The sequence below is a fragment of the Mustela nigripes genome, chromosome 5, assembly GCF_022355385.1.
Source record: "Mustela nigripes isolate SB6536 chromosome 5, MUSNIG.SB6536, whole genome shotgun sequence".
In the NCBI taxonomy this organism is placed as follows: Eukaryota; Metazoa; Chordata; class Mammalia; order Carnivora; family Mustelidae; genus Mustela; species Mustela nigripes.
The window spans coordinates 30,571,880-30,599,334 of NC_081561.1; the positions used below are offsets into that span (position 1 = coordinate 30,571,880).

At 49.3% G+C, this 27,455-nt stretch overlaps 3 protein-coding genes across 4 annotated transcripts; all 3 read right to left on the reverse strand.

The window, feature by feature from the left end:
• Nucleotides 1–28: 28 nt before the first annotated feature.
• Nucleotides 29–13,214, reverse strand: TAP2 (transporter 2, ATP binding cassette subfamily B member). Of its 2 annotated transcripts, none has more exons than XM_059399967.1 (12): nt 13,019–13,212; nt 12,085–12,585; nt 11,880–11,994; nt 10,523–10,653; nt 10,034–10,239; nt 7,210–7,407; nt 6,968–7,096; nt 5,577–5,765; nt 5,243–5,416; nt 4,885–5,044; nt 4,422–4,558; nt 29–3,876 (listed from the first exon to the last, which is right to left on the reverse strand). In XM_059399967.1, exons 2-12 carry the CDS (start codon nt 12,575–12,577, stop codon nt 3,697–3,699), a joined length of 2,112 nt encoding a protein of 703 aa, XP_059255950.1. In that variant the 5' UTR covers nt 12,578–12,585; nt 13,019–13,212; the 3' UTR covers nt 29–3,696. The 2 variants fall into 2 exon arrangements, with proteins under 2 accessions (XP_059255950.1, XP_059255951.1); XM_059399968.1 differs by having other exon boundaries at nt 3,688–3,876; nt 4,433–4,558; nt 13,019–13,214.
• Nucleotides 13,215–14,755: 1,541 nt separating this feature from the next.
• On the reverse strand, nt 14,756–18,091 carry PSMB8 (proteasome 20S subunit beta 8). Its single transcript, XM_059399969.1, has 6 exons — nt 17,903–18,091; nt 17,005–17,152; nt 16,731–16,842; nt 16,144–16,273; nt 15,571–15,775; nt 14,756–15,077 (listed from the first exon to the last, which is right to left on the reverse strand). Exons 1-6 carry the CDS (start codon nt 18,047–18,049, stop codon nt 14,989–14,991), a joined length of 831 nt encoding a protein of 276 aa, XP_059255952.1. The 5' UTR covers nt 18,050–18,091; the 3' UTR covers nt 14,756–14,988.
• A 1,177-nt stretch (nt 18,092–19,268) lies between these two features.
• Nucleotides 19,269–27,296, reverse strand: TAP1 (transporter 1, ATP binding cassette subfamily B member). Its single transcript, XM_059399970.1, has 11 exons — nt 26,501–27,296; nt 25,914–26,028; nt 25,642–25,772; nt 24,662–24,867; nt 24,028–24,225; nt 22,848–22,976; nt 22,504–22,692; nt 21,737–21,910; nt 21,334–21,496; nt 20,666–20,802; nt 19,269–19,892 (listed from the first exon to the last, which is right to left on the reverse strand). Exons 1-11 carry the CDS (start codon nt 27,096–27,098, stop codon nt 19,680–19,682), a joined length of 2,253 nt encoding a protein of 750 aa, XP_059255953.1. The 5' UTR covers nt 27,099–27,296; the 3' UTR covers nt 19,269–19,679.
• Nucleotides 27,297–27,455: the final 159 nt, after the last annotated feature.

Here is a 27,455-nt window from a genome sequence, read left to right on the forward strand (position 1 = left end):
GTGGTAATAAAAGAAAAACAAACTCAACTACCATATGATGTCACTTTTTATTGATAAGATTGATAAAACCTAAAAAGCTAATTTAACAGCACTCCATGTTGATGAGAATGTGGGGAAACAGATAAATTTATATAGTACTGATGGAACTGTGCATGAATACCTTTATGAGGGCAATTCTGCAACATATATCAATATTAGTAATATATATACATACACTTGTACTCAGCAGCTCCCCATTTAGAATTTTACCCTATGGGTATTCTTGCATACGTGTATTATAATGTCTACACAAAGCATTACTTATACTAGCTAGAGACTTCAAGTAACCTAGCTACCCATCAGTAGGAGAAGACAAGTTAAATGAAATACAGTACTTCCATAAAATAGAATGCTATATAGTCATATATTTCTAAGTATAAAAAAATAAAGTTCAAAACAGTGCATCTAAGGACCTATTTGTAAAACTAGGGCACAAGAACATATTCACAAATTTGCTTAAATTTACATTAAATTTCCCTAGAAAATATAAAGCTTGGAACATGGACTGTGTGTGCAAGGGGTCTTAGTAAACCGTGGGAAGGATGGGAGTGAGGGTTTCCTCTACATACCTCGTTGGGGCTCTTCAATTTTAAACCCCATTAATATATTTCCTATTCACATAAATATATTTTTAAAGAGACTAGTAGGAAGGTAAGCAGATAGAAGGAGTATAGGCAACTCTTTTGAGTTTTGTAGTAAAGCTGGGCAGAGTCCACCTTTTCCAAGCTTTGTGAGCCAGACAATGTGCCTAAACCTCCATTTTCTCATTCTTAGAACTGATATAGTAACAACCTGCACCTAGGATTATCTTGAGGAAAAAGTACAAAGATATACATGAGGCACTTAGCACAGCACTCGAATGATTATTGTTATTGTAATGGCAATTACATGAATTGTGATAATTCATAAGTCCATAAAACTCTAGGTTCAAAACCCAGTATTTCCTACGATTACTAAATGGGCATCAGATTCAATCAGATGGGTGCTTTTTTGGCTCACTCAGCACCAAAAACCAGGAAGATCTTTGTTTTCCTTACTTCCTACTCCTTTCTCCAAAATTCTGACAACTGCACTGAGTCTCCTCTTGAATCACAACTGCCATGAGAACAGCAAAGGGGCTACCCTACGTGGCTGGGGAATAAAGGACTTGAAATTCAATGCCATTTCCACACTGGGCAAAGCAGATGGGTTGTCTGTGGGCTCCAGAGAAATCTATGAGAGTTTCCTAAGGTTTCCCCTCTCCATTCATACCATCCTTTGGAAAGAGTAAAATATGACCGAATGGGAAAGATGCCGAAGGTAAGTGACAAGAGGAGGAGGTTATGGGGCAGGCAGATCAAATGGTGTTGGGGGGAAGGCGGTGTGAATGAAAAGAACTAGAACTCAGGAACAGACTAGAATTATTCATATCTGTGATTACCAAACAAACCACACTTGTAGGCTTTTGCCAAAGTTCTACACTTTGACCTCCAGGGAACATTTCCAGAATGTATCCTTGACATAAGGTCTACTTGGGAGTTTCCCTCAGATAACCAACTTTACAGACACCCTAAGATCCTGAGGTCTGCTGCATCTTTCTAATGCCCATCTGAATGCCTGAGTTTTCTTCCCAGCTCAATCACTGAGTAGCTCTGCAGTTTCAGGCCAGTTCCCCTTTCTATAAAGATTTGACTGCTTTATTATTTTTAAGATACCTTGCAGGCTTAAACTATTAGGTGTCATTATATTGAGGCTATTGTCATTACACTGAAGCTATCTATCAAAGAATTTTAACAGATCATCTTCCTCCTTGAGGGCAACAATTTCCCTAAGGTTGGGACATACAGGAATGATTATTCCCATTTTATAAACAGAGGAAGGACGTTTGGTTAAGAGGGAAAGAAATTGGGCCAGAATTGTCTCTCTCCACATGGGTATTTAAGTTCAGTGGTATTTGAGACACTAACACCAGAATGAAGCGAAGGCTTACCTGCATAAGAAAGCTCCTTTCTCTCACTTTGCCCATTCCCAACAGTTACCAGAATGAAAAAAAGAAACCAAAACTGCAAAAGTTCCGGGTAGTTCATTGCTAGAGCTGGAAAGCACCTGGTGTTTCTGGGAACGTGAAAGTTTCTCTTTCCTAGAATAGGAACCTTCAAAGGTAAGTCCCTCCCAAAAGGCAGTAATGCACACAGCTCTGAATTTTCAGTGGTTGGCATGTGGAGGGAGGACAGAGAAGATTTATTCATTTGTGCAACAGACATTTGCTTATTGTCTGCTATGAATCGAGCCCTGTGTCAGGTAGTCAATATAAAACTTAGTAAAATATATGGCCTTCCCCCACCCAGGAACTCGTGGTCTAATGGGAGAACAGAAGGGTGAGGGGATGGGGAGTTTATTACAGGCTGTGAAAGAGCTAAGCTCTGGGGCAACAGAAACACATGCAAAGGACACTTTCTCCGACTGAGCTCAGAATGGAAGACCTGACCCGAGTTAAGTCTTGAAGGACTGGGGTAAATCATAAAGGGTGGTTCAGGAAGCAGCAAGAACACACCATATGCAAAGGCGCACAGGCATGAGGAGGGCAGGAAGTTTGCGGTGGGAGCTTAATGCAGCAGGGAAGGGTGCTGCAAATGAGCTGCACAACCTCTCATGCTGTGAGGAAGATCTGAGCAGAAAGGAGAGAAGAGCTTTAAGGACTTTACGGAAGTTACGTCATCTTATGTGTCTGCAAAAGAAAAATGACTTCACAAAGAACAGCTGGAAGAGCTGAGCCAATGATGGGGAAGCCTCTTTGGTGATGAGATCATCTAAGACTAAATGAAAGTTATAATAACCACGGGACTAGAGAGAAGGCAGAGAATTCAGAGCTCTTTACTGAATCTGAGTATGAATTCAAGATTATGAACACACGACATCATATAATTTACTGGTTGAGGTTGTGGACTCAGGGGTCAGGCTTGGATTCAACTCCAACTCCACCCCTGTGTAACCTTGGGAAAGTTATTTAACTTCTTTGAGACTCAGTTTCCTCACCTGTAAGATGGGGATAATAATAACCAACCACATAGGCTTAAGGAAAAGGACTAAATATGATAATGCCTGAAAAACATTTAGCATACTTCCTATCATATTAAAACTCTATAAATGGTAGTTATTACCAGTGTTTTATTAACACTGTTAATTAGGAAACAGTGTTCTACCCCTCCACATCTTAGCTTCCCCTAAAATATCAGTTATCAGATATCAGATATCAGTGTGAAAGGGGAAAGACACAGAAAGGCAACCTCATGAATATTTACATCATACTGGCTAACATTTATCTCGAAGAACAGATTAAGACACAGGTAGCTAGCAGAACAGTAGCTATGGTCACCTATGGTGAAACAAGGGTTAGTTTTACTTTTCTCTATGTATACGTGTTATTTACATAATAAGGAAAATGTACTTTAAATAGATGTATTATGCCCCAATACTCAGCAGCAGGGAAATGAGGATCTTGGAAACAGACAGCACCCCCCTTTCTCCCACCCCCGGTCAGCACACGTGGTCCAAACTTCCACCATGCCAATAGCTCTAGGAACAACTACCCAGCAGCACAAGCCCAGGGAAACTCCCAGCACGAGCTACTCTGGATCATGGAGATGACTACTGGAAGGGTCCCGTGTCCCCGGGCTCTCAGTCCTCCAGGAGCTGCTGCACCAGGCGGGAATAGAGGTCCTGGCCCTCCATGAGCTCTGAGTGCTCCCGCAGCTCACCCTGCCTGAGCACCAGGACCTGGTCCGCACTCTGCACCGTCTGCAGCCTGTGAGCAATCACCAGCACTGTTCGGTCCCCGTGGGATTTCCAGTCCTGCAGCTGAAGGGGGAGGATCATAATGCCTCAGAGGGTAAGAAGAAGGGCCTGGGTGGCTCAGTGGGTTAAGGGTCTATCTTAGGCTCAGGTTATAATCCCAGGGTCCTGGGACCAAGCCCTGTCAGGGGGCCTGCTTCCCCCCCTCCCTCTGCTGCCCACCCTGCTTGAGCTCTTTCACTTGCTCTCACTCTCTCTCTCAAATAAATAAAATCTTTTTAAAAAAATAATAAAGAAAAATAAGAATAGGATGGGCACCATATCGCAACTGGGCAGTATCTCTTGTGGCACAGGGTAAAGAAGACGTGAACGATGAGAAAGACGACAAAGTCTGCACTGCCCTTCTCTCTCAGCTGTCCCGCTGTAAAGGGAACTGGGGAAAAGGAGGGGCTGTTCCCACACCCCATACTCTCCATTCCACTCTCCACCCCCCGCGAAAGCATAGATAGTCTTCCACTAGTGGGCCATTTGTCTTCCTCTGCCCAATTCTGCATACACTGGTCCTTCAATCATGAGCCTCAGGTCCCACTGCCTGCCGCCCCAGGACTCACAGCCTGCTCACAATGGACGTCCAGAGCACTGGTGGCTTCATCCAGGATGAGGACTCGTGGGTTCCGCACAAGGGCCCGGGCAATGGCCAGACACTGCCTCTGTCCCGCAGCCAGCTGCTTCCCTTTCTCCCCTACATCTGAGGAATCCGAGAAATACCTTTTCTCAGACACAAGTGGCCACGACAGCGTCCTCCCCATGAGCAGGGACGAGCGCACAGCTGGTCTTTCCACCAGCCTATGTCAGAAGGGCAGGGGTGGACACCTGTTGGACACCTCTCTTGGCTGGCCCAAGAGAGGGAGCACTACTACCCCCGGGGGCTGTCTCCCAACCGGGACCCGCAACTAGAAAACTCCCAGTGCCAGGGAAGGCAGGAAAGTGGGAGCCAAGCACCGGGCAAAGAAATAGCAGACACAACCCATACCCCCAGGAAGCAGCTCCAGCTCCTCTTCTGAAGGAAGGTACCTGTATTCAGTCCGTGCTCCAACTCCTGTATGAAGCCATGGGCATTGGCGGCCTGGGCAGCTGCCATCACCTTCTCATCACTGCAGCTCTTCAGCCCATAAGCAATGTTGTCCCTCACAGAACCCGAGAAGAGCACAGGCTCCTGCCCCACCGAAGTCACCTGCGCAGAGGGGATGGGAACAGGGGACGGAGGGTGTGTTAAGCCCCCAGGGCAAGGATCCTCTTTTCCTCCTGGCCTAGCTCCCTTAGAATGTGCTCCATGTTTCTTCCCACGGATCTCCCGTGCTCTCCGCACATGCTTCTTCCCTCCTATCTCCTGTTCCTCCTCACCGCACCCCCTCTGACCACCACCACCCACCTGTCGATGCAGGTAGCAGTGTTCGTACTCGGAGATGGGCTTCCCATCCAGCAGCAGCCGTCCCCCGGTGGGCTGGTACAGATTCTGCAGCAAGGCAGCCACTGTGCTCTTCCCGGACCCATTGGGCCCCACCAGAGCCGTCATCTGACCAGGGCGTAGAGTGAACGTCAGCCCCTAGAAAAGCCGAGAAACAGTCAGAGGCTTGCCCCACGGACCTCGCCTTCTGGTTCTGTCGGGGGGGAAGATCAACCTCTCAGAGACAAAGGATCTACTACAGGCCGTGCCGCCTGGGAGCCGTGGTCCGGGTTCCCTCCTTGCAGCCCCTCTCAGGCACCTTGAGCACAGGCTGGTCGGGGCGGTTGGGATACGCAAAAGAGACGTCTTGGAATTCCACCAGCCCCCGCAGAGTGGGAGGGGCCAGCGTCCCCGGCGGAGGCAGCTTTGGCTTCCGATCCAGGTACTGAAACACCTTCTCCGCAGCCCCGACGTTGCTGAGCATATCGCCGCACATGTAAACCAGGGTCTGGAAAACAGGAACGGAGGGGTCAGTTCCCCAAATGCAGCTTCACCAGAAACCAGCTCCCCAGCTCCTCGCACGCTCCCCTGCCACACTCTGTCCAGGTCAGGCTTGGTAGCAGTGTTCGTACTCGGGAGATGGGCTCGTGCGTACTCGGAGGGGATACCTCCCCTCATCCGAAAAGACTTCCCTCCCCCTAAATGTGCAATTCAGATGGAATTTAAAGGCAACCCAAGGCCCCAGCGAACCAATCTGCAACGTAAAGGACAGAGAGGTCCGTACTCGGGTTCAGCGCTAATTCTCTTCCCCATACCCTCCAGTTCCCGCTCCGTATTACTTGTGCACCATTCTGTTTTGCCTTAACTGGACAGGGAGCTCCTTAAAAGCAGGCACTATGCCCACCTCATCTCTGCCACTCTAGCCACCAGAGTGCCTAGCACAGCTCTTCATACATAAAAGATGTTTCACAAATATGTAGGAAAATTATAAAATAACCACCAAGGTGAAGTAGCTATTTTTGAAAACTGGTAAATCTAGGAAAAGACCCAAATGCTATTCTGCCTTTCCTACTCAAATTGTACCACTGGGTTATCAAAGAGTGGACCAGGGTAAGTCTCCCTGGATAGATGTATTCCAGCTATTAAGTGGAGGAATGGTAGAGTGTCACCGTCTTGCAAGCCCTAATGATTTTAATGGATCTAGGCATTGAGCACTAATGGCTGATGCTACCACAGACATACATGAGAGAGATAAATGTAATATAGACACATATGTTACATGGATGAGACAAGTGGAAATATAACCCCTGTATTTGATAAATTTTAGGAACTACTGTTACACTTTTTTGGTGTAATGTGTTTCCTGGTTATATTTTTTTAAATATTTATGTTTTAGAGATATGCCCTGAGGCATTTACAGATAAAACTATATCTTGAATTTGTTTCAAAATAATATGGGTGGAGGTAGAGTTGAAACAGAATGGCCATGAGTTGGTAATTTTAAAGCAGGTGATGCGTACATGCAGGTTCATTATAGTTCATCCCTTTTTGGGGGGCATAAATTTGAAGTTCTCCATAATATAATGAGCTGGGGGTTGGTTTGGTTTGTATTTTTAAGGAGCTCAAACAAAGGCCCAGGCCCAGAGGCCATAGAGAAAACTGGGGAAGGGGGTGGGGGTTGGTGAGAGTATGTCCAGGCTCCTGACTCACCTGCACATAATGGCCCATGTCCTCCTCATACAACAGGAAGGAGAGCAGCCCGCCTTGAGTGAGGTCCCCAGCCAGGATCTGCTGCACCCCACAGTTCAGCATCAGTACCTGCATTCCCAAGTGCACCGTCTGCAGGGAGAGAAGAAAGCCCTGAAAAAGAGTCCACCACACAGAGCAGCGGGGACCCCACTGCCTTCCCTGTCCCTCTCTGGCTCCTAGCCCCAGCCACACAACCTCCTCACCCTCTGAAAGAGTAGGTAGAGGGCACGTTCCAGGTCTCGTCGCCACCACAGCTGCCGGCACCGTTCCAGGGCCTCCTTATAGAGACGGATTTCCTGCGCCTCGGCTCCAAAACTGCGAACCGTCTGCAGCCCTCCAACAGCCTCCCGCACCACCTGTCCTGCTTTCGCCAGAGCATTTTGGATGTCCAGAAGCAGTGCCTGCAAAAGTGAGCGGGGGGGGGGGGGGGGGGGGGAAAGGGGGGGGGGGGGGGGGGGGGGGGGTGGAATATAAGGGGCTGATGGGGCAGAAGACAAGAGACCTCCCCCAAGCTACCTAAGGGGCGCCTGGGTGGCTCAGTGGGTTAAAGCCTCTGCCTTCAGCTCCAGTCATGATCTCAGGGTCTTGGGATCGAGCCCCCGCATCGGGCTCTCTTCTCAGCAGGGAGCCTGCTTCCTCCTATCTCTCTCTGCCTGCCTCTTTGCCTACTTGTGATCTCTCTCTCTGTGTCAATTAAATAAATAAAATCTTTAAAAATAAATAAAAATTTCTAACTGTCCTTTTCCCCTCTTCCTTACATTTCTTTCCAAAGAACTAGGGAATACAGGCTCCCCATTTGCTCCTTCATTTAAGGGAATCCATACCACCCGCAGCATCTGAATGAAACCAGAAGAGATCATTTTCCTAAAGAGCCACTGCTAGTTAACAAAAGGTGGGGATGTAACTCAAAACGGATAAAAACCTAAACCAGAGCTAAAACCATAAAACTCTTAGAAAAAAACTTCAGGGCAAAGCTTCATGACACTAGATTTGGTGATGATTTCTTGGAATAACACAAAGTACAGCCAACAAAAAAAAAAAAAAAAAAAAAAAAAAAAAACTGGTCTTCATCAAAATTTAAAACTTTTGTGGGAGAAAACATTTCCAAATCATGTATCTGATAAGGGGCTAATATCCAGAATAGTGAAAGAAGTCCTACAACTCAACAAGTAAAACACAACGCAATTAAAAAAATAAGCAAAGAACTTAAAAAGACATTTCTCCAAAAAAGATATAGATATGGCCAACAAGCCCATGAAAAGATGTCCAACACCACTAGTCACTAGGGAAATGCAAATCAAAACCACAGTGAGCTATCACCTCATGAAAATTAGGATGGCTGCTATTTTTTAAAAAGCACTGCATATTCATATACAGCAGAATTTTACTCAGCCATAAAAGAGAAGGAAATCCTGCCATTTGCAACAGCATGGATGGAACCTGAGGGCATTATGCTAAGTGAAATCAGCCAGAGAAAAAGAGGAATACTGTATGATCTCATTTATATGTGCCATCTAAACAAACAAAAAAAATTTTTTTTCATAGAAAAAGAGATCGGGCGTCTCTGCCTTCGGCTCAGGTCATGATCTCAGGGTCCTGGGATGGAGTCCTGCATCAGGCTCTCTGCTTGGCAGAGAACCTGCTTCCTCATCTCTCTCTCTCTCTCTCCCTCTCTCTCTCTCTCTCTGCCTGCCTCTCTATTTGTGATCTCTCTCTGTCAAATAAATAAATAAATTCTTCAAAAAAAAAAAAAGGAGAGAGAGAGAGAATGAGAGAGAGAGATCAGATTTATAGTTAACAGAGACCAGAGGAAGGGGTGGGGAATGGACTGGAGGAAAGCAGACAAAAGGTAGAAACTTTGAGTTGTAAGCTAAATAAGTACAGGGGACTGTAATAAAGAAACAAACAGAAGATAGATAAGTGCTGGAAAAGAAAGGGAGAAATCGAAACCCTTGTGTATTGCCAAGGGGAATGTCAAAAGGTGCGGGTGCTGTGAAAACCATTGTGGTGGTGGGTCTTCCAAATATTAAAAACAGAATTACCATAACATCCAGCAATTCTTGGTCTGGGTATATCCCCAAAAGAACTGAAAGCAGAGACTCGAACAAATATTCGTACACCCATGTTTACAGCAGCATGGCACAATAGCCAAAAGGTGAAAGCAACCCAAGCATCCGGAAAGAGATGAATGGATTAACAAAACGCGGTCTAAGCATCAATGGCGTATTAATCTTAAAAAGGAAGAGAATTCTGACACGTGCTACAATAGGGATGAACCTGGAGGACAGTACACTACGTGAAATAAGCCAAACACAAAAAGACAAATACTGCATGATCCCACTTACATGAGATACCTAGAGTAATCAGATTCATGGAGATAGGAAATAGACCTGTCATTGCCAAGGGCTGGGAGGAGGGGAAGTGGGGAGTTATTGTTTAATAGGTACCAAGTTTCAGCTTGGGAAGATGGAGACAGTTGCTGGAGATGGATGGTGGTGAACCTTGCACAACAATGTGAGTGTACTTAATGCCGCTGAATGGCACAATAAAAAAATAGTAAAAATGGTCAATTTTATGTTATTTAAACTTTACCGCCACTTTTCTAAAAAGAGAGAAAGGAGAGCTGATACTCAGACTCAGGACTTCCTGACTGCACTTTTCTACTTTCTCTACACTCGACCCAAATTGATTTCCCCTGATTAGAAAGGGGGAAACTCTGCTTAAAATCTTCTAAGACAGCATTTTTAATCTTTTTGTGGGGAAGGCACGACCAGACTCCTTTGAGAATCTAGTAGGAGGTTATCTTGTTTCTAGAAAAATGCTCCCTCTTCTTCTCCCACTCTCTTCTCTCTCTCTCTCTCTCTCTCTCACACACACACACACACACACACACACACACTCTTACATAAAATCCCAGGGCCTAGGGCCCTTCTCAAGCCTGTCAGAGCTACTGCTCTGGAGGCTGAGAAGAGAAGACCTCTAGGAGAGCTTCTTCTGCCCTGGGGATTCCCTAACATCCCCACGTACCTGATGGCGGACATCGTACACTTTTTCAGCTGTTATTGCCAGAGGCACCTTGAGCAGAGAGAGGAGGGCCAGCCGGGGGGACAGGCTGAGCATGAAGCCATACAGCCCCACCACTTTGACCAGGCTTCGCAAGAGCACGTTGGCATTCAGAGCAAGCCAGCAGCTCATCAATTTGGTATCTGAGTTCAGTCTCGAATTCAGCTCCCCTGGGGAGGACAGAGCCAGTGAGGAAACCATGTGTAAAGCAGAACACCCAGAGACTGCCCCCACCGACCGTCCCCACTGACACAGCCCCCTCTTCTAAACACACCCCCTCACTTGCAGAGACCAGTGGAGGCGACCTCACTACCCCATCCCAAAAGAGAGCTCAGCAGCTCCTCGCCCTGGCACCATGGGTGCAGGTGGGAAGAGAGGCTGTTTACAGGGTGGAGGGTAACTGAGAGGCAAGAAAGGTCCAGGGGAATCCCAGACCTGGACTCCAGGCCCCACCTGTCTTAGTATCCTGGAAGAAACTGAGGTCCTGGCGCAAAAGGGAGGAGAAAAGCAGCTGCCGGACCCGCACGTTGACCCTGGACATGGTGAAGGTGAAGCAGCTCCCACGGCAGCCGGCACACAGTGAGCTGTGGGAACGGGGATGAAGGGGACACAGGTGCAGAGAGGGAGGGAACGAGTGAGAGAAGCAAAGGAGAAATCACAGAATGAAAAGAAATACAAGGTTGGAGAAAGTGCACCATGAGAAGCAGAAGAGAAGCAGAGAGAGAGAGGGAGACAAGGGGAGGGGCAGGAACAAACAGAGGCAGGAAAAACAGGACAGAGAGAGCTAGATGTGGGAACAAAATCGTAACATATACAAATTCACGAGTATCTATGGCGCTCACTCCATGCTAGACATAGGGAAGACCATAATAGAAACGAAGACATGTCAAGAGAAATAGCTTGTGGTCCTGCCTGACCCAGAGCCCACCTTCTTCAGTGCTGTTCCTCTACCCTCCCCCTCCGTCTTGGTCTCTTGCCCCCCCACCATGCCAAAGCCCTCCTTCCTACTTTACTCTGGGAACTGCAGCAATGAATTCCCTTGCCCTCCTCTTCTCTGGAGCCCCAGAGACATGCTGTTCCCTCACATCTATTGTCCCTGAAGTTGAGAATTCCTCTTAGGCCAACCATTTATATAACAAAACTTAAAGGAAAAATGAAAAAGATAGAAGCAAGTATTTCACAAAATATGGTTTCCATGTTTAGAAGGCTGTTGGGATAGTCAGACATAAAATGAGGAGGGTTTGAACTCCAGCAATCGCTGTGAGAATGGCCAGAAAAGAGCCACAGGAGGAACACTTTGAAAGCAGGAAACAGTGGGGCTAGTGTCTGAACATCAGGAAGGCATCAACAATACTGATGCTTGGAGCCTAGGACCCTGTTTGTTTCGTACATGGGAATAAAAGAGGGAGCCACTTTCAAGAAGACCAGGAGGGAGTATGATACATATGAAGGTCTGGGTATGTGGAGTGTGAGATGACAGTGGATTGTCCAATGGCAATGTCAAGAAGAGAGGTGAACTACAAGACTAGAGCTGGGTGTAGAAACATGGGTCTGGGAGTCGCTTCCGAGGAGCTGGCTTCAGCAAAGAGAAGCAAGTATGGATTGGAAGCATAATGTTGGGTAAATAGAGTGAATGAACGAAAGAGTGGCTGAGAGTGTGAAACAGAACGGTGAATAAACACTTTCACACATATTCTGGTTTAAGTATTTTATGCTTCATGTACTAAAGGATCTGAAAACAAAGTCAGGAGATGGAGGGCCTCTGTAAAGACGTGAGGCTAGCAAATGAACCCAATTAAGGATCACCTACCTGCCAATGGAGAAGAGACACATGAAAAAGATGGCACTGGCAAAGGCATCAGGGTCAAAATCACCTCTCAGAATGTCAATGACATGACCGGAATAGTAAGGGATGAATGTCTCACCTGAAAGCGGCGTGGAGGAGAACAGATGAAGATGCTGGCACCAAGGACCTCTGCCCACCTCCAATTCCCAATGCCCCCTTCCAGACTCACCCAACACGGCAACAATAAGGAAGCAGAAGGCTGCAACGAGATAGGGCAGGTCTGGCCAGGAGAGCTTCAGCAGCCTCCACATCAAGTCTGTGTTGTTCTCCTGGCCCTGCTTCCTCTCCTGGGCTCCTGGGGAGCTCAGCAGAGCCCACATGGCCCAGCTTAGCCACGCAGCCCCATACCCCACCACCAGCCAGCTCCAGGGGGCTGAAGCCACTCTGACTGGGGGAGCACTCAAGGCCCCTGGGACCAGGGCCCTTAGGGAAAGAAACAGGGGGGGCCCCAGACAGAGCGGGGGCAGCAGTGTTCCCACCAATCCCAGGAGTCCTCCCACCTTTAGCAGGCACCAGAGCCCTCCAAGTCGCAGGGTCCCCTCCAGCCAAAGGCCTGGAAGCCCCGGGGGAAGGAGAGCCCCCAGTGTCCCCTGAAGCAGCCAGAGGAGAGCCGAGTCCGCCAGCAGCAGGAAGGCGCAGGGTCTCAGGTCAGAGAACCGCATGGTCTTATCTAGGGGGAGAAGAGGAATGACGGAGATGGGGTCCCAATCCTGGCCCTATGCTCACCACCCCGACTCCGCTCAACGAGTCCGTCAGCTTCTCAATTTACCCATCCCCGGTGCCCATCACTACGGCCGGCTTATGACAGAAGGCATTCTGCCTGTCATAGGGAGCCTCAGCCTTTAAAAAAAAAAAAAAAAAGGGGAAAAAAAAAAAAAAACCGTGATTCCCCCCCACACACACACCCGCCCTACGTCCAGCCCGCCGCCGCCTCCACCGAGTTCCGAAGAGCCACCCCGCGGTCCCCGCCCGGCTCCCTCGCACTCTCCGGGAGGCCAAAGGGCCGGGGGGAGGGGGAGCGCAGCGGGGGGGGTGGGGGCGAATGGGTGGCGGGTTGGGATGCTTCGGGTAGCGCTCCCGGCTCTGGGCGGTTGCGAACTCACCCGCGGCGGCTTCGGGACTGCAGCTCTGGGGGGCTTTCGTCTCCGTGCTGAGCACCGAGCTCTGAAATCAGCTCGTCCTGGTTCTCCTTCGTTTTCCCCTCCAGTCTGCCAGCGGCACTCTGCAAGCGGGGGCGTCCCGGCGCCCGCCGCTTTCGCTTTCGCTTCCCTAGACCGAGCCCCGGTTTCGGGCAGGGCAGCCACCAGCAGGGGACGCGCGACACCTGCCGCCCGCGGAAGCCCAGTGCCGAGCCGGGCGCACACGGGACGCGCCCCGCCCCTCAGGGAACTTCTTGCACTTAGCAGCGGTTACTCTGTAGCAGAAAACTCCTGCAAAGTGTTTTAAGTTCATTAATTAAAGCAAAGCTCTTTCAAGGAATGAGATGTTTTATATTTGGAGAACCGCTGGATTTTCTTGCCTTCAGTTCTGATCCTATTTTGAGAACTGCCTCTTCCTATATCCTCAGCTCCAGTTTTAGAGTCTGGGATCAAAACCGAGCCAGAATCTGAGCGAGAGGCACTCAGAACCTCTTCTAAATAGAAAGTCCCAGACACTTTGACCGGGGCCTCAGTAGGTTTCCACTTACACAGATTTTGAGCGGAAAGGCCCCTATTCTTTACCTTCACCTGCCCTCCTCAACACAGCTCCCTGGGCAGAGCACAAGTTCAGGTGCCTCCAGGTGTGTGTTTCAGATTAAGCCGTGGGGCACCTCTGGCATATGAGGAGGATGCACTTTGTTTCCTTGTCTATTTTAACACTGATTAAGGGGTAAACAGGATTCTATAGGTCCTGCCTGACCCAGAACCCACCTATGGAACATGCTGGTTTGTTTATTCCAGAAGTAACTCTTCAGGTTGAAACTACCTCCCCAATTCAAAATACCCCCAAAGGAAGAAGGATCACTTGGATTCCAAACCACCTGTTTGAAAGGTTACTGGTATGTTTACCAATGAGGCACTTCTAGTTTAAAGGGGGAGGTGTATTCCAAGTAGACGATTATTAAAATTTCTCCAAGCTTGCCATTCTGAGATTTGGAGATCAGGAGACTCTGTCCTTAATGGAAACAAAAGCTCCCTGTTCAGCTGCTAATTGCTTTCAAGTTTTTTCTTTAACTGACTCTCCTTAAGAGGGGACATTGTCCATGTTCCTTGCATGATTCAGAAAAACTCGTTATGTCTTTCTCATTTTCCTAACCTGCTTACTTTTTCCTCATATTTCCCTTTCCAAGGAGGGAGTCCTCTTTAGTCATGGTCCTGTCATCTTGCAATTAATTGAGCATGACATATCATGAAATTGAACCCCTAATGTCCATCTCTGCATTCAATATCCAGTGTCCCCAAAATGTTATTTGAGGTAAATGTACCACGTTTCCAATCACCATATACACGTGAGGTGGCTGCTTTTTCATCTGACTCTACAACGTCAAAAACAAGTCGTTCTAGTACTCTGCTCCAGACAAGCAAACCATTAACAGTGAACCACACAGGAGTCTTCAGGTTGCATTCCTATAAAAAGGACCTTAACCTAAAGTAAATGGCAAATATGTGTCTACAGACCTTGACCGGCCTTCTTGAGCACATGGAGGGACGAGTGTGGAAGGAAAACCCAACAGAAATATTTGGTGAGGCCCCATTTCTTAGGTTGGGGCTCAGGTCTGCTCTCAGGGAAAGCCTCTCTATTTCCTGCCCCACCCCACAAACGCCCCAGCCCCAAGTCCACTCAACAGCAACACAGAGGCATTAATAACCATTTTCTTTTATTGAGCTTAGTGGGGCACCCAGAGTGTGGGGTAAGGGGAATGCTCCTTGAAACAGGCAACACACAAGAGGGTAAACTCCACCCCATTCACAATGCCCACTGGTTCTCTCCCTCAGGGCTCAGGTTAAGGCTCCCCTCTCCTGTGGAGTGTAAACTAGCCCAGGTTCCTGAGTTGGCCAGGCTGTGCCAGAAAAGGCGTGCTCAGCCTCCGCTATTACTGACTGGTCTCCTGATACTGGTGCAGCAGGTCACTGACGTCTCTACTTTCCACTTTCACCCAACCATCCTCCTTCATGTGGTACACTGTGGGCAGATGAGAAAGAACAGGGAGTCACCATTCACTCCAGCAAGTTCCTGTTCATGGCGTTATGTGGAAGGTGACAATAACATACTCCCAAACATATTCTCAACACATACTTGATCACTGGGACTTCAATGCCCCTCTTTGGATGCTGAAAACCTCTTTCCCACACCTGGGCAGCTCAGTCAGTTAAACGTCTGACTGTTGGTTTGGTCTCAGGTCAAGACCTCAGGATCAAGAGATGGAGCCCACATGAGGCTCCACACTCGGCAGGGAGTTTGCTTGAAGTTTCTCTCCCTCTGCCCCCTCCTCCCACTCCCATGCATGCTTGCTCTCTCTTTCTCAAGTAAATAAATAAATCTGAAAGAAAGAAAGAAAGAAAGAAAGAAAGAAAGAAAGAAAGATAGATTCTTCCCTACCACTTTATCCCCTCTAACTCTCCCAATCTCAAATCCCCCCTTCCCTATCTAGGGGTGTGTAGGGTGTGTCTCTTACAGTTGACGACACCTCCGGAATAGCTGTCTCGGTGGGTGGCATAAACAATAGCCTTGCGACCCAGCTCATAGGCTTCTTCAGGACTGAGATCAGGTCGATAGCCACTATCCATGACCCCATAGGCATAGCTGTTCCCACTGCCAGTGGAGAACATACTTCCTGAGAGCCGAGTCCCATCTTCTGTTACATAGTAGAGTCCAGGACCCTACAGGAAGCAAGGAGTTTCCCGTTGGAGTTGGAGAGGGAGTTTTTAATAACATACAGGTTCAAGTGTGAGCCATAAAAGTAGATAAAAGAATAAGCATTACCCAGGAACATTTGAACCAGCATTTTAGTAACAATCATAGAACTTTAGGGGGAAAAAGTTGGAGTCAGCTATTTTATCCAAAGGAACAAGCTTACGGGAAAATGGTCCACCTCTGGACCCAGAAATAGTCCACGGGTATGCTGGAACAGTTCTATAACCCAATGTTCTATGTGCCACGCATCTTATAAGGGAGAGAGTGGGTGTGTATGATGGGGAATCAGTCTCTCACCTGTCATGGGAAAATAGGAAGAATGGAGAGCACCCACCTTCTTATCCCAGCCACAGATCATACTGCCCATGGAGAGGTCCATGCCGCGGTACTGGAACACCATGTTGGAGAGCAGTTTGGAGGCTGCCGACACTGAGATACGCTCCCCATTCCTCAGATAGTACAGCCTGGGTACAACAGGGTGGTGGGGGCAGTGGACTCAGAGGGGACAGGAGAAGTCTAGCTCTCGGAGAGCAGCCTGCTTGATGTGCAGGAAATAATTAAAGAGATAAGTATAAGTATTTGAAAAGAATGGTTTGGTAGGATCTAAGGATCAAGGAGAGATTCGGAATTTAAAGTATCTAAACCACATAAAGAAATCCTAGTAAATGACACCATCCCATCAGGGTTTATGACATCAGTGCTAAATAAGTGACAATTTATCTATCTGGCTTATTGGCAAGAGCACAGGCTGAGATTTGGGAGAAGGTTTTTGAATCAACAGAAGGCTGTTTTGTGAAATGCTACATTAACACCAAGATGCTACGTTAGCCCCAGGGGAAAGGATGAGGAACAGTGATCTGGGGGTTCCAGGATCCACCGTTGACCCCTGGGCTTAGGAAGGGGATAGGAGACCTGGCCTACCTGCACTCCTTGGCCAGCAGACGCTCCCAGTACAGACAGTCCGCCGCACAGCCAGACATGGTCCCAAGCAGGTAAGGGTTAATCTCAATCACTTTGTTAACCCTTGTGCTGGCTGGAAGAAGATGGAGCTTTGAGAGAGTTGGATGGACCCCACAGCTCTTCCTGTGTATCCAAAATTAGTATCTGCTTCTGCTTTGATGCAGATGTGGGCCTCCTGCCCAGAGAGGGGCCCAGCTCCCCAGATTCCAGCTGCTTGGCGCACACACACACTCACCTATGTAACTCCCAGCCGTAGCCCGAGAATCCACTGCCACAATCACTCCTTGCTGGAACTTGAAGGCCAGAGTGGTAGTGCCATGGTTCATCTCAATTCGAACATTCCTTTCACCATTCCCACCAAGGGACTGGAAGAATTCCCTGGGCTGATTAGAGAGAAAAGGTAGACGAAGGGGCACTGAAAACTTGTGAAACACAAGGCTCCAGAAGAAGTTTCACAAGAGTCTGGGAGTGAGGAGATGAGCAGAAATTCTCCAACCATGAATAACCGAAACAGTTAATAACCAATCTCTACCAGGATCTGACTTGGGAGAAGGAAAAGAACAAGCACATGACACCAACCTCTTCCATCTTCCAGCACAATAGATATGAAAGGAAATAAATGATCACCATAAGTAAACATTTTAAGGGCGACTTTAATGCGCTTTTTCTTTCCACTCATAGGTCATTTAACACTCACAACACAATTTGTTAATAATATCCTCATTTTACAGAAGCGATGCCCCAGACCTAGACAAGGTGATTGAGCCAAGATGCACAACAGTGAGTGTCTGAGAGGAGGCTAGCAAAGTTCCCCCGTTTTCCAGGGCCCATGAGAGCCCCCGGGAGAAAGGCTTCGCGATTCATGATCCCTGTGTGAGGGAGAGCTGGCTGGAAAGCTCTCTTGTCTCCCTCCACCACACCTCTAAGTCTTTGCCCTAATCTGTACTTTCTAATCCTCAGGCAGGCGATCAGCCCCTATGTTCCACGTGTCCTCCTCCCTGGCACGGGCCCTGGACGTGGTTCTCCTTCACTAAAGGATGGCCCCCTCTGGGGAGTCTCAAGGGGGACCCTCCCTTCCTCTGTGCCCTCCTCCCCGTCTCCCCCTCACCCCAGATTCTCTTTACAGCCCTGACCTGCATTCCCCGGGGGAAGGCGAACTCCGGAGACCGCAGAGAGAAGCTGTAGTGTCCAGGGTCCGAGCGAAACTGGCTTCCCAGGGTCGGGACAGCGCAATCCTTCCACTGTCCTCGGGGGGCTCCGCACACCTCCAGCAACGCCATTGTCGCCTGGGACCCAGAAACCGTCAGAGGAGGAAGCGAAAGCGAAAGCCCTCAGCCTTAAGGGGAGGGAACCAGAATTTTTTTTTCCACATCCCCCTGCCCTTTCCAAGAAGAGGCCAGTGGGCGGCTGGAGACCAGAAACATCTTATTGGGGACAGGCTTCTTTGCTCAGCCGTTATGTTAGTTGGAGAAACAATGGGTGAAGAAAGACTGTCAGAAGAAAAGGAAAAAGAGAGGGAGCGGCTTCGAAAGCCCCCTCGGTACTGAGATTCCAGTGAGAGACACCAACATGCCGCTGGGCATCCTCTGAAACAGTTACGAAGTGGGTATGGGGTTGCATCTTCTAAAGGCTTAACCTTAGCCAGAAAGCAGCAAATCAGCAAGAAGCTGGGAGTTGTTTCCCCTCCGGGGCTTGGAGGTGTTCATAGGAGCATCATTTTATAAAATTAGGGGAAAGGGGAAGTATGCGGGGGCAGTGAGGCTTGAGGACAGGTTGTGGGGCAACCGGCAACAGAATATACCTGCGCGGGGGGGGGGGGGGGCACCAAGGAGAGGGCGCAGGCTCTGAATCTTTCGACGTAGTCTCTCAGGACCTTTCCTGGTTCAATGGTCTCCCTAACCTAGAGCCACCCACAACAACCGCCCTTTCTGCCAGCACCTCCTTGCTCGACTGAGCACTGCGGAGGAACTCATCCAAACCCCGCCTCCCCTTGCAACCTGTGTTGGCCTAAACTGCTCCGCAACTGCTGACGTCACACACCGAGGCCCTTCCAGAATGGAAGAGATTTACTAGACAACCCCGCCCATACTACGCTGAAATCACCCCAGCAGGTGTCTTTTCTGAGCCGGGTGAGCTCTTCTGGAATGGACCAGGGGCGGGTTAGGTTGGTTAAGTCAGTTTATCGGTAGGCGCGCTTGCACTTCCTCTTCCTCTAGCTACGCTTGATCTCCATTTTCCCCTTCAGAAAGGCCAGAGCTCCGAACTGCAGCTGCTAGTGCTTGGAGGGTGCTGTATCCCACTCTGGCTTGTCCTTGGTGGCGGACATGGGGGCATGGGAAAGTAGAGGGGGAAATCACAGGAAACAGAAAACTTAAGGGAGAATATGGCCCACTTGGGACTATGAAGCATTGAAGCTCCTGAAGGAGGGAGAGACCAAACTCCGGGAAAATTCACTGCAAGCATTGGTGAGCCATTTGGTGCGCTGAAAACACAAGAAACCACAGTACAAAACCCCGATTTTATTATAAATATCAAGAATCCAGAGTGGGTTTATGGGCCAGCATATGACTTTAGTCTTAGTGGAAAGTAGCTGCTCTCCCCTCTCTATATTTTAAAGTTCTTCTCATTTCCAGGGTTCCACACCAAAACCCTGGCTCTGAACCCGGTTACATTAAGGAGTTATAAGCCCTGTTTTCTTCCAAGAAATCTGTATCATCAAGAGGAGTTTGGAGAGGGGGCAACACTCGTGGCAGAATTCAGGCATCAGCTAGTGAGTTATTTTCTAGGAAGTCGTGCCTCCTAGAAGCAGCTGCCTACTGTGCAGCTCTGGTAAGCCCCTTGTTCCCAAATTCTCCACTAGAGAGGAGAAAAGAAGGGAGGGAGATGGCACATGCAGGTCAGAGGAGCCTTTCATTTTGGAGCTCCTGACCCACCAGGAGCCTGCATCATGGTCCAGAAGTGTCCCCTCCTTTCCATGAGCTGCTGGTAGGTTCCTGCTTCACAGATGGTGCCTCCATCCAGAAAGAGGATTTGGTCAGCCTGCTCCACCAAGCTGAGACAATGGGTGATGAGAAGCACAGACCGAGAGCACTGCTGGGGGCTTTTGTACAGGAGCTGCTCCACCTGAAAAAAGATACAGACTCCGTCAAGTGCCCAGGGAGACATCTGTGTTTCCAGAGTCCGGAAAGCTTTCACCAAGATCACTGCCACCTCTGCCAACAAGTCTAGGAGTCTGCCAAGGAGTCTAGGATTCTCATTCTAAGTGCTTCTTTGTCCAACCTTTGGTTTGTCAAGGACTATTTACATGAGATGGCAACAGTGGGATAAAAGTAAGAGTCCTGAGGTGAAACCCGTAAGAAAAGAGTAAAGGGTATCAAACAGTCTCTCTCTTTACCTATAAACTGGGAATTTTATATTCTGTTTTGAAGAAATTCAACTTAGTGGTAAAAAGCATGAGCACTCAAGTCAGGCGGGCTTGACTCTGGATCTGCTACTCCACAGCTCAGTGACATCGAGTGGTCATTTAACGTCTCTTCACCCCCTTTTTATCATGAGTAGAATGAAGGTAACAATGCCCAGCTCAAAGACATTCAAGATGAATGAACAAGTCAGATAATACATGCAGGGGTCCTAATCGCATGTCCATAGTAAAAGAGTAAAAGCTCAACTGACAATAATACTTTTAGGATGGTATTCTTATGTTTGGCTTCAGAGATTCAGGGTCTATAGACAGTGTCTTTGAATTGGTTCTAAGCATCTTGGGGGGCAGCTACTGGGAACTGAGAATCGCAGGAACTGATCTGGATAACTATGTTAGTATAAATAACATAGGATGAGTGAAGGAAAGGAGACTAACTGGAAAGTTAAGACAGTCACTAACAAAATGTCCCTCTCACCCGTAACTGGCTGTCTGCGTCGAGGGCACTGGTAGCATCATCCAGGATGAGTACACGTGGTTTCCGGATCAATGCCCGAGCCAAGGCCACTGCCTGTTGCTGACCCCCTGATAGCTGGTTCCCAGCCTCGCCTATCTCTGCAGAGACAAGAGGCAGGGTGAGGGCTGGATAACCACACATGCCTCCCCGTGCTTGCCTGTGTGTGCACGCGGGCTCAGACGTGCACATACACACACCAAGGATTGATGGATGATGTAGCTGGATGGGGAAAGTTCTGGAAAGGCGACTGAGTTCTGAGAACATGAGCATGAAGAAGCCAGAGGAACAAGATCCTACAACTTCAAACTGATGTCAGCGGGTTGGAAGGGACTACAGAATAAAGGATGGACTTAATAAAGGAATAAAAGAAGGGACTACAGAATAAAGACATCGGTAAAGATGTCTGGGTGACGGGCGCCTGGGTGGCTCAGTGGGTTAAAGCCTCTGCTTTTGGCTCGGGCCATGATTCCAGGGTCCTGGGATCAGGCTCTCTGCTCTCTGCTCAGCCCTCTCTCTCTCTGCCTGCCTCTCTGCCTACTTGTGATCTCTGTCAAATAAATAAGTAAATAAATAAATCTTAAAAAAAAAAAAAAAAAGATGTCTGGGTGAGGATATAGGCTGAAAGGCACCTGTGTTATAGCCCTCAGGGAGTTCAGAGATGAAACTGTGCGCTCCAGACACCATTGCAGCATCTCTGATTTCCTCCATAGTTGGCTTCTGGACCAGGCCATAGGCAATATTTTCTTGAAAACTCCTCCCAAATAACTGTGGCTCTTGCCCCACTGCAGCCACCTAGGACAAAATATGATGAAGAGTCAAAGAACAAGGAACACAGGAGTATGGTTATCTAGAGACTCACGACTCAAAATCTTTGTTGAACATGTATCACAAAATTACACACGCACTCTCCTGACTACACCCCATCTCCACCCAAGATCTGTCACTCCCTGGTCCTCCTTTCAGAACGCTCAGTTAGGGTGTTCAGTGACGTCCCCTCCCCATCCCCTCCACTGCCGCCGTCTTCTTGCTCACTTGTGTGTGCAGGTAGCCGTGTTCGTATTGGAGAAGAGGGTTCCCATCCAGCAGCAGCCGTCCCCCGGTGGGCTGGTACAGATTCTGCAGCAAGGCAGCCACTGTGCTCTTCCCGGACCCATTGGGCCCCACCAGAGCCGTCACCTCACCAGGCCGTAGGGTGAATGTCAGCCCCTGAAGGTCAGAGAATCCAAAAAAATGAGAGACAGACTAAGGCCTCTAACCTTGAGACTTGAGACTGCCATTGTCTTATTACATAGCATGACGTCTTACGTACATCATAAGGGGGGTCAGGGTAATGGGGAAATACAGCAACTCCTATCCTTCCACAGGCATAAATTTCTGTTCCTCAGGGATGATAGCTCCCCAAGGAATAGAGACGGAAAATTGGGCAAAAATCAGAGCAGAGACCAAACACCACTATGTCACACACTTGATATCAAATGTCATGAGAAAACAGGAAAAAAAAATCACATTCTAAATGACAAATGGAAAGAAGAGGAAAAGACTAGAGATATTTTGCTTCAGCAATTCCTTAGGATGTGAGACCCTCCTCCCGGAGAGCCTCTTCTCCCAACCTTCTTACAAATCCAAACCAGTTCTTGAGTTCGGGGCAGCTGTATGGAGCAGACGGGGCTCATCTCTGCCTTTGAGGGGCTAGGAAGGATCTATCTGTACCTCATGCTAAGCGGGCCGAAGACAGGAGGAGAGTTTAGGATGGTAGAGATGAACGAGGCCCGTGACAAACAAGGATAGGTAGGCTATACCTGCAGCACTGGGACATCTGGACGGTTTGGGTAGGCGAAGGAGACATCCTGAAACTGGACAAGGCCCTCCAAGTTTAAGGAAGTCAACACACCACTGGAAGGACAGCGAGGAATCCGGTCCAGGTATTCAAATATTTTCTCTGAGGAGCCCACAGCCTTCTGTACACTCGGGTAGGTGGAGAGCAGTACCTGCAGGGGAGGTATGAGTATTGCGAAGGGGAGAACACATCGGCTTGCCAGGGCCATGTGATAGGAGAAGGGTAAAGAACAGAAGGAAGGTGACAAAGACGGTGATGGGACCTAAGAAGGAAAAGCACTAGGGAGTGAAAACGGAAGGCTCTCACCTCAACAGCGGTGGTGAACTGGATCTGGTAGAGAATAAACGTGACAAGGTTCCCGCTGCTTACAGCCCCACTTGTCACCAGATGCCCACCGATGTATAAGATTCCCACCTTCAGCAGCATCCCTGAGATCTGTGGAGAGACCATGGGGAAAAGGGATTGTGGTTGAAAAATCTCGGGAGGAGGGTGATGCAAAGTATGAGATGCATTAGCAGTTTGGAGATATAAAGTCCCTTTCCCCCGGAGAACAGCAGGAGCCTCCACGGCCAGACAGGGAGCGTGCACCATGGGGGCTCCATGGAGTCTTGCTAGGCTACACCACAGAAGTCATCACTGTTCTCCCCATCACCACTATCACCTTGTGTGCAGAACACTTGTTTACTGAGGAGGCTTAGGAAGAGGAAGTAAGGGGGATAGGGGAGTTTAGGGATCTCAGTGCTTTAAATGAAATGTCATCTAATATTCATAGCAAGAACCCTATAAACAAGGTTATGCCATTCCCCCTTTTCTAAATGAGGAAACAGGGGAGCCTAGGTGGCTCAGTCGTTTGAACATCTTGGTTTCGGCTGAGGTCATGATTTCAGAGTCCCAAGTCATTGTCAGGCTCTCTGCTCAACAGGGAGTCCTCTCTCTTTATCTCTCTCCCCTGCCCATGCTCTCTCCCTCTCAAATAAATAAATCTTTTTTAGAAAATGAAAAATAAAAATGAAATGGGCAAACAGTCTCAAGAGAAAGTAAGTTACTAGCCCACAATCACAGAGCTGGTAAACGGCAGCATCGAGGCAGGAATTCCTGAATGCTGCTCCAGTTCTCTTTCAATGACGGAGCAGATGTCCCTCATCCTTGGCTTCTGCTACTGCCATGGCTCTCACAGTCCCAACATGACACAGGCCAGCTGCAGAACTTTATGTCTGAGTTCTGCCTGAGAGGCAAAGGAAGGCCCCGGGACTGGAATACATGGCCCCTTCCCTAAAAGGGGGCTGGAAGGATTCTGTGTTTCATGGTGACAGGAAGCCATCTGGCAGGTCTAAAGAGAGGGAGGCAGTTAGGAACACCGAGCAGGGTAACTGAGCCCCAGATTGCTAGGATGAGAACACCGAACCAACCACTGCCCCCATGGTGGCAGCGTGCGGGAAAGGGAATGGAGTCGAGGCATCTTAGGTACTCATATACAGGTGCTCACACTACTGGTCCAGAGATTGACTGCATAGGACACAGCCTCCTTCTGATGGAGGGTATTCATATCCTGCAGCTTCTGGCTGTACTTCTGGGCCTCAGCCTCCTCATTGGCAAAGCTCCGGACTGTGGGCATGGCTGACAGCACTTCTATGGCCACCTGGCTGGACTCTGCCAGAGATTTCTGCACCTGGGCTGCCAGCGCCTGTGGAGACACGGACAAGAGATGTCGCATAGGGTTGGCAAACCATCAGGGACGTTAGTACCTTAGTTACCTAGTTGGAGATTAAAGGTGAGAAGGGGCAGATGAATGAAGGAAAGACAAAGGGGCACAGTTATACTTCCTAGATACCAAAGGGGTACAGAGCAGAGGAAATTATTTAGAAGGGTCACAGGGGATCGAAATCTCAAGACTGGTGATCATGTTTGCAAAGACAGATCATGGGCAGAAGTTAGAAGAGAAGACACAGACAGTATGGAGCTCAGCACTGAGCCATCTGGGAGCATGGGTTACAGGGACAGGGGGTCCCATGAAAACAGGGAATCAGCGAGGGTGCCAGGAAAGAAATCTAAGAGGGATTAATTCCACCCAGTCCGAGAAATGAAGGTCTGTGTAGGGTGAGGCAGCTCCCTGGACATACCTGGTGCCATTTTCCCAGCTTCTTAGGCAGAAGGAAAAGCAGAGGCAGGGTGACCAGGGTGACCATGGTGAGGGACAGTGACCCCCAGAGCATGAGCCCCAAGAGACACAGCCCCCGCACCAGGTACCACAACAGCAGACTCAGCTTCTCACTCAGAGACTCACTTAGCGTGGAGGTGTCCTCTGTCACCCGAGAAGTGATGGCTCCTGCCAGGCATTGGAGAGAAGAGAGTGAATGAATGAGAGGCTCAGAGTGGTGGAAGGGACTAGCAACCAGCCAGGGGGAGGAGCCAGGGGAAAGGGGGCAGCAACAGGGTGTTCTGAGGAGGCTTAGGAAGAGGAAGTAAGGGGGACAGGGGAGTTTAGGGATCTCGGTGCTGTGGGAATGAGTGTTAGGAAAAAACTGGCCAAAGATTTTCATTGTAACTATAAGGAAATTGATGCCCATGTGAATTTCAATTTCTCTGACAGTTTCTATCCCTTAAAGAGCATGTTTAACTGTGCTTCACACAGAGCACAGAGATGAGCTTAAGCTGGTCACATAACATAGCTGGAGAAAAAGAGTGCTGCTAGAAAGCAGTCCAGAAAACTCTACTGAGCACTCGGCTGGGAACCAAGAGATGCGTTCTATCCCCAAGCTCACCCCTATCCATATGTGCCCATGCCAGTTTCAGCATTTAGGGTCCAGGCCTCAGCTTCCTTCTCTGCAAAATAGGGAGTTGGACTCCATGATCTCAAAATTTCCAGGTTTGAAATTCTATAGTTTTTATCTGAGTATACACATAAAGATAAATTTATGGAAATTTAGATGGAAAAGATAGGTTTTTCTGAAGGTAAAGAATATAATACTCAAAGTATATCAAGAATAAGAAATGACAATGTCTACGTGAGAGAAAGAGAGAAAGATCAAGGTTATAAGTAAAAGAGGATATATGGGGAAAATAAAGAGTATACAGATATATAATGAGTTTCATGACACACCCGTTTGGTTCTGTTGGAAAAACTCTGTTTCCTGACGCAGGACAGCCTGAAATACCTCTCCTTGCAAGCGGCTGTGCACACGGCCCATGGTGCTGTTATAGACACCATCAGCCCCGAATTCCAACACTGCACTGGAGAGAGAGAAGGATCAGGCCCTGTTCTAGGGACAGAGAGAAGTCCCAAAGAAGGGCCCTTTGGACAGCAGCCCCAGCTTCCAGATCCCTCTTTTTCAGGGCCCCCCATTCTCAGGCTTCCATCTTCAGCCCCCAGACCTGGCTATGGTGAGAATGGACATGAGAGTTATGTTCCGTGTGAAAACAGAGGCTGTCCCATCTTGGAGAATCCAGTCGGCAAGGTGACCGGTGAAGAACGGAATGGCCATTTCCCCTGGAGAGGAAGAGGAGGGAGAGGACAGTCACAGTTATCAAGTCTAAGTAGATCAGTTCCAAGCAGAGGGGCCCCGTCCCCATCCCACTCCTTTGAACCATCACCGATATCCTGGAGGGCCCGGGCAGAAAGAGGACACTGAGAACCCAGCCCTGCACCGCACTGTGGTACTCACAACCCTGAGCCCCACCGGACCTTCAGAGGTTTCACAGAGAGACCGGAGGTCATAGGGTGTGCTGCCCAGAAGAAAAGACTTGCCCAGGGTGGCTAATGAAGCAACGCCTAAAGCAGCATCGGAGTCCAGGGCTCTTTCCTTGACACCCGAGCGAGTCTTCTCACCACCACAGCTCGGTCACCTTCCCCCTGATCCACATCCCAGAACCCACACTAACCGATCTCACTGACCATTATTACTGTGATTCTTGCCCAGGCCCCTAGTGTCCGTCCCTCTCTGCCCCTGCGTCCCTCTTACCGAGACTGGAGAGAACGAACAGGACCAGCAGGAGCGGGAGGCGTCGTATCTCTGAACCCAGGCAGCCTAGAAGCCGGCGCACCGCGTCTCCTGAACCCCCGTGACTTTTCGGTTCCCAAAGTCCGCCGAGCTTATGCCACATGGCGGCTGCGGGTACTGCTGCCAAGTAGGTGAGGGCGAAAGCATCCAGGCGACTTCCCCAGTGCAGGAGCCGAGAGCCGTCGGAAGCCCTGGGAACGCTCCATGAGCTCAGCGCTCGGAACAAGGCAAGTCCCGGCAGGGCCAAACCCAGCGCCGCCGCCAAAGGCTGCAGAGCTGCCAGCCATCCCCGGACTCCTGCACTTTTCCTGCCGGAACGGACCGTTACCCCGAGAACAGCACGGGCCCCCAGCCACAGCACAGCCCAGCGGCTCAGGCCCACCACCCAGACCCGGAGCAGGGGCAGCGCGGCGGGGACCAGCGCCGAGCCTATTCTGGGGAGCGCCGCCCGGAGCAGCACCCAGTCGGCGAGAAGCAGCAGCGTTACCCCCAGCCACGCCAGGGAAGCTCGGGACGAGCAGAGGCAGCCGCAAGGGCTGCGGGACCCCGAGCTGGCCATGGGCGCGTGGGTGCTGCCGGAGGTCGCACCCCCGGCCTGGGACTCCCCGCTGTCCGCACGGGTCCGCACACTCGGGTGCTGTACCCGAGAGGGCGCTGAGACCCGGGGCGGGGAAAGGAGGGCAGGGCGGATGGAGGCGGGGATCCCGGAAAGTCCCAGGACCGGCTGGTTCTGGAGGCGCTCCTTGAAGCGGGCGGTTTCTCGGAAAGGGAAAACGAAAGCGGCAGCAGCTCAGTAAATCCGCCCCGCGCAGGAGGTGGCCCGCCCAGACTATTTTGGGAGAAGGCGTGGAAATCAGATATGAGGTTTTAGGGAGCGGACTTGTGGCTCCACCTTCTCAATCGGGCACACTAATCC

Excerpts from the sequence above, each read along its gene's own strand:
- TAP2 (XM_059399967.1), bottom strand. The coding sequence starts at position 12,577 with ATGCGGTTCTCTGACCTGAGACCCTGCGCCTTCCTGCTGCTGGCGGAC. Across the intron at positions 10,240-10,522 it reads CTTCCAGGATACTAAGACAG|GGGAGCTGAATTCGAGACTG; the intron begins GTGGGGCCTGGA and ends TGTCCTCCCCAG. Across the intron at positions 5,045-5,242 it reads ACTGCTACCTGCATCGACAG|GTGACTTCGGTGGGGCAGGA; the intron begins GTGGGTGGTGGT and ends CCCTCTGCGCAG.
- TAP1 (XM_059399970.1), bottom strand. The coding sequence starts at position 27,098 with ATGGCCAGCTCGGGGTCCCGCAGCCCTTGCGGCTGCCTCTGCTCGTCC. Across the intron at positions 22,693-22,847 it reads AGTTCACCACCGCTGTTGAG|GTACTGCTCTCCACCTACCC; the intron begins GTGAGAGCCTTC and ends CCTCCCCTGCAG. Across the intron at positions 19,893-20,665 it reads ACGCAGACAGCCAGTTACGG|GTGGAGCAGCTCCTGTACAA; the intron begins GTGAGAGGGACA and ends ATCTTTTTTCAG.
- PSMB8 (XM_059399969.1), bottom strand. The coding sequence starts at position 18,049 with ATGGCGTTGCTGGAGGTGTGCGGAGCCCCCCGAGGACAGTGGAAGGAT. Across the intron at positions 16,274-16,730 it reads CTGCTGGCCAAGGAGTGCAG|GCTGTACTATCTGAGGAATG; the intron begins GTAGGCCAGGTC and ends TGTTGTACCCAG. Across the intron at positions 15,776-16,143 it reads TCTGTGGCTGGGATAAGAAG|GGTCCTGGACTCTACTATGT; the intron begins GTGGGTGCTCTC and ends TGCTTCCTGTAG.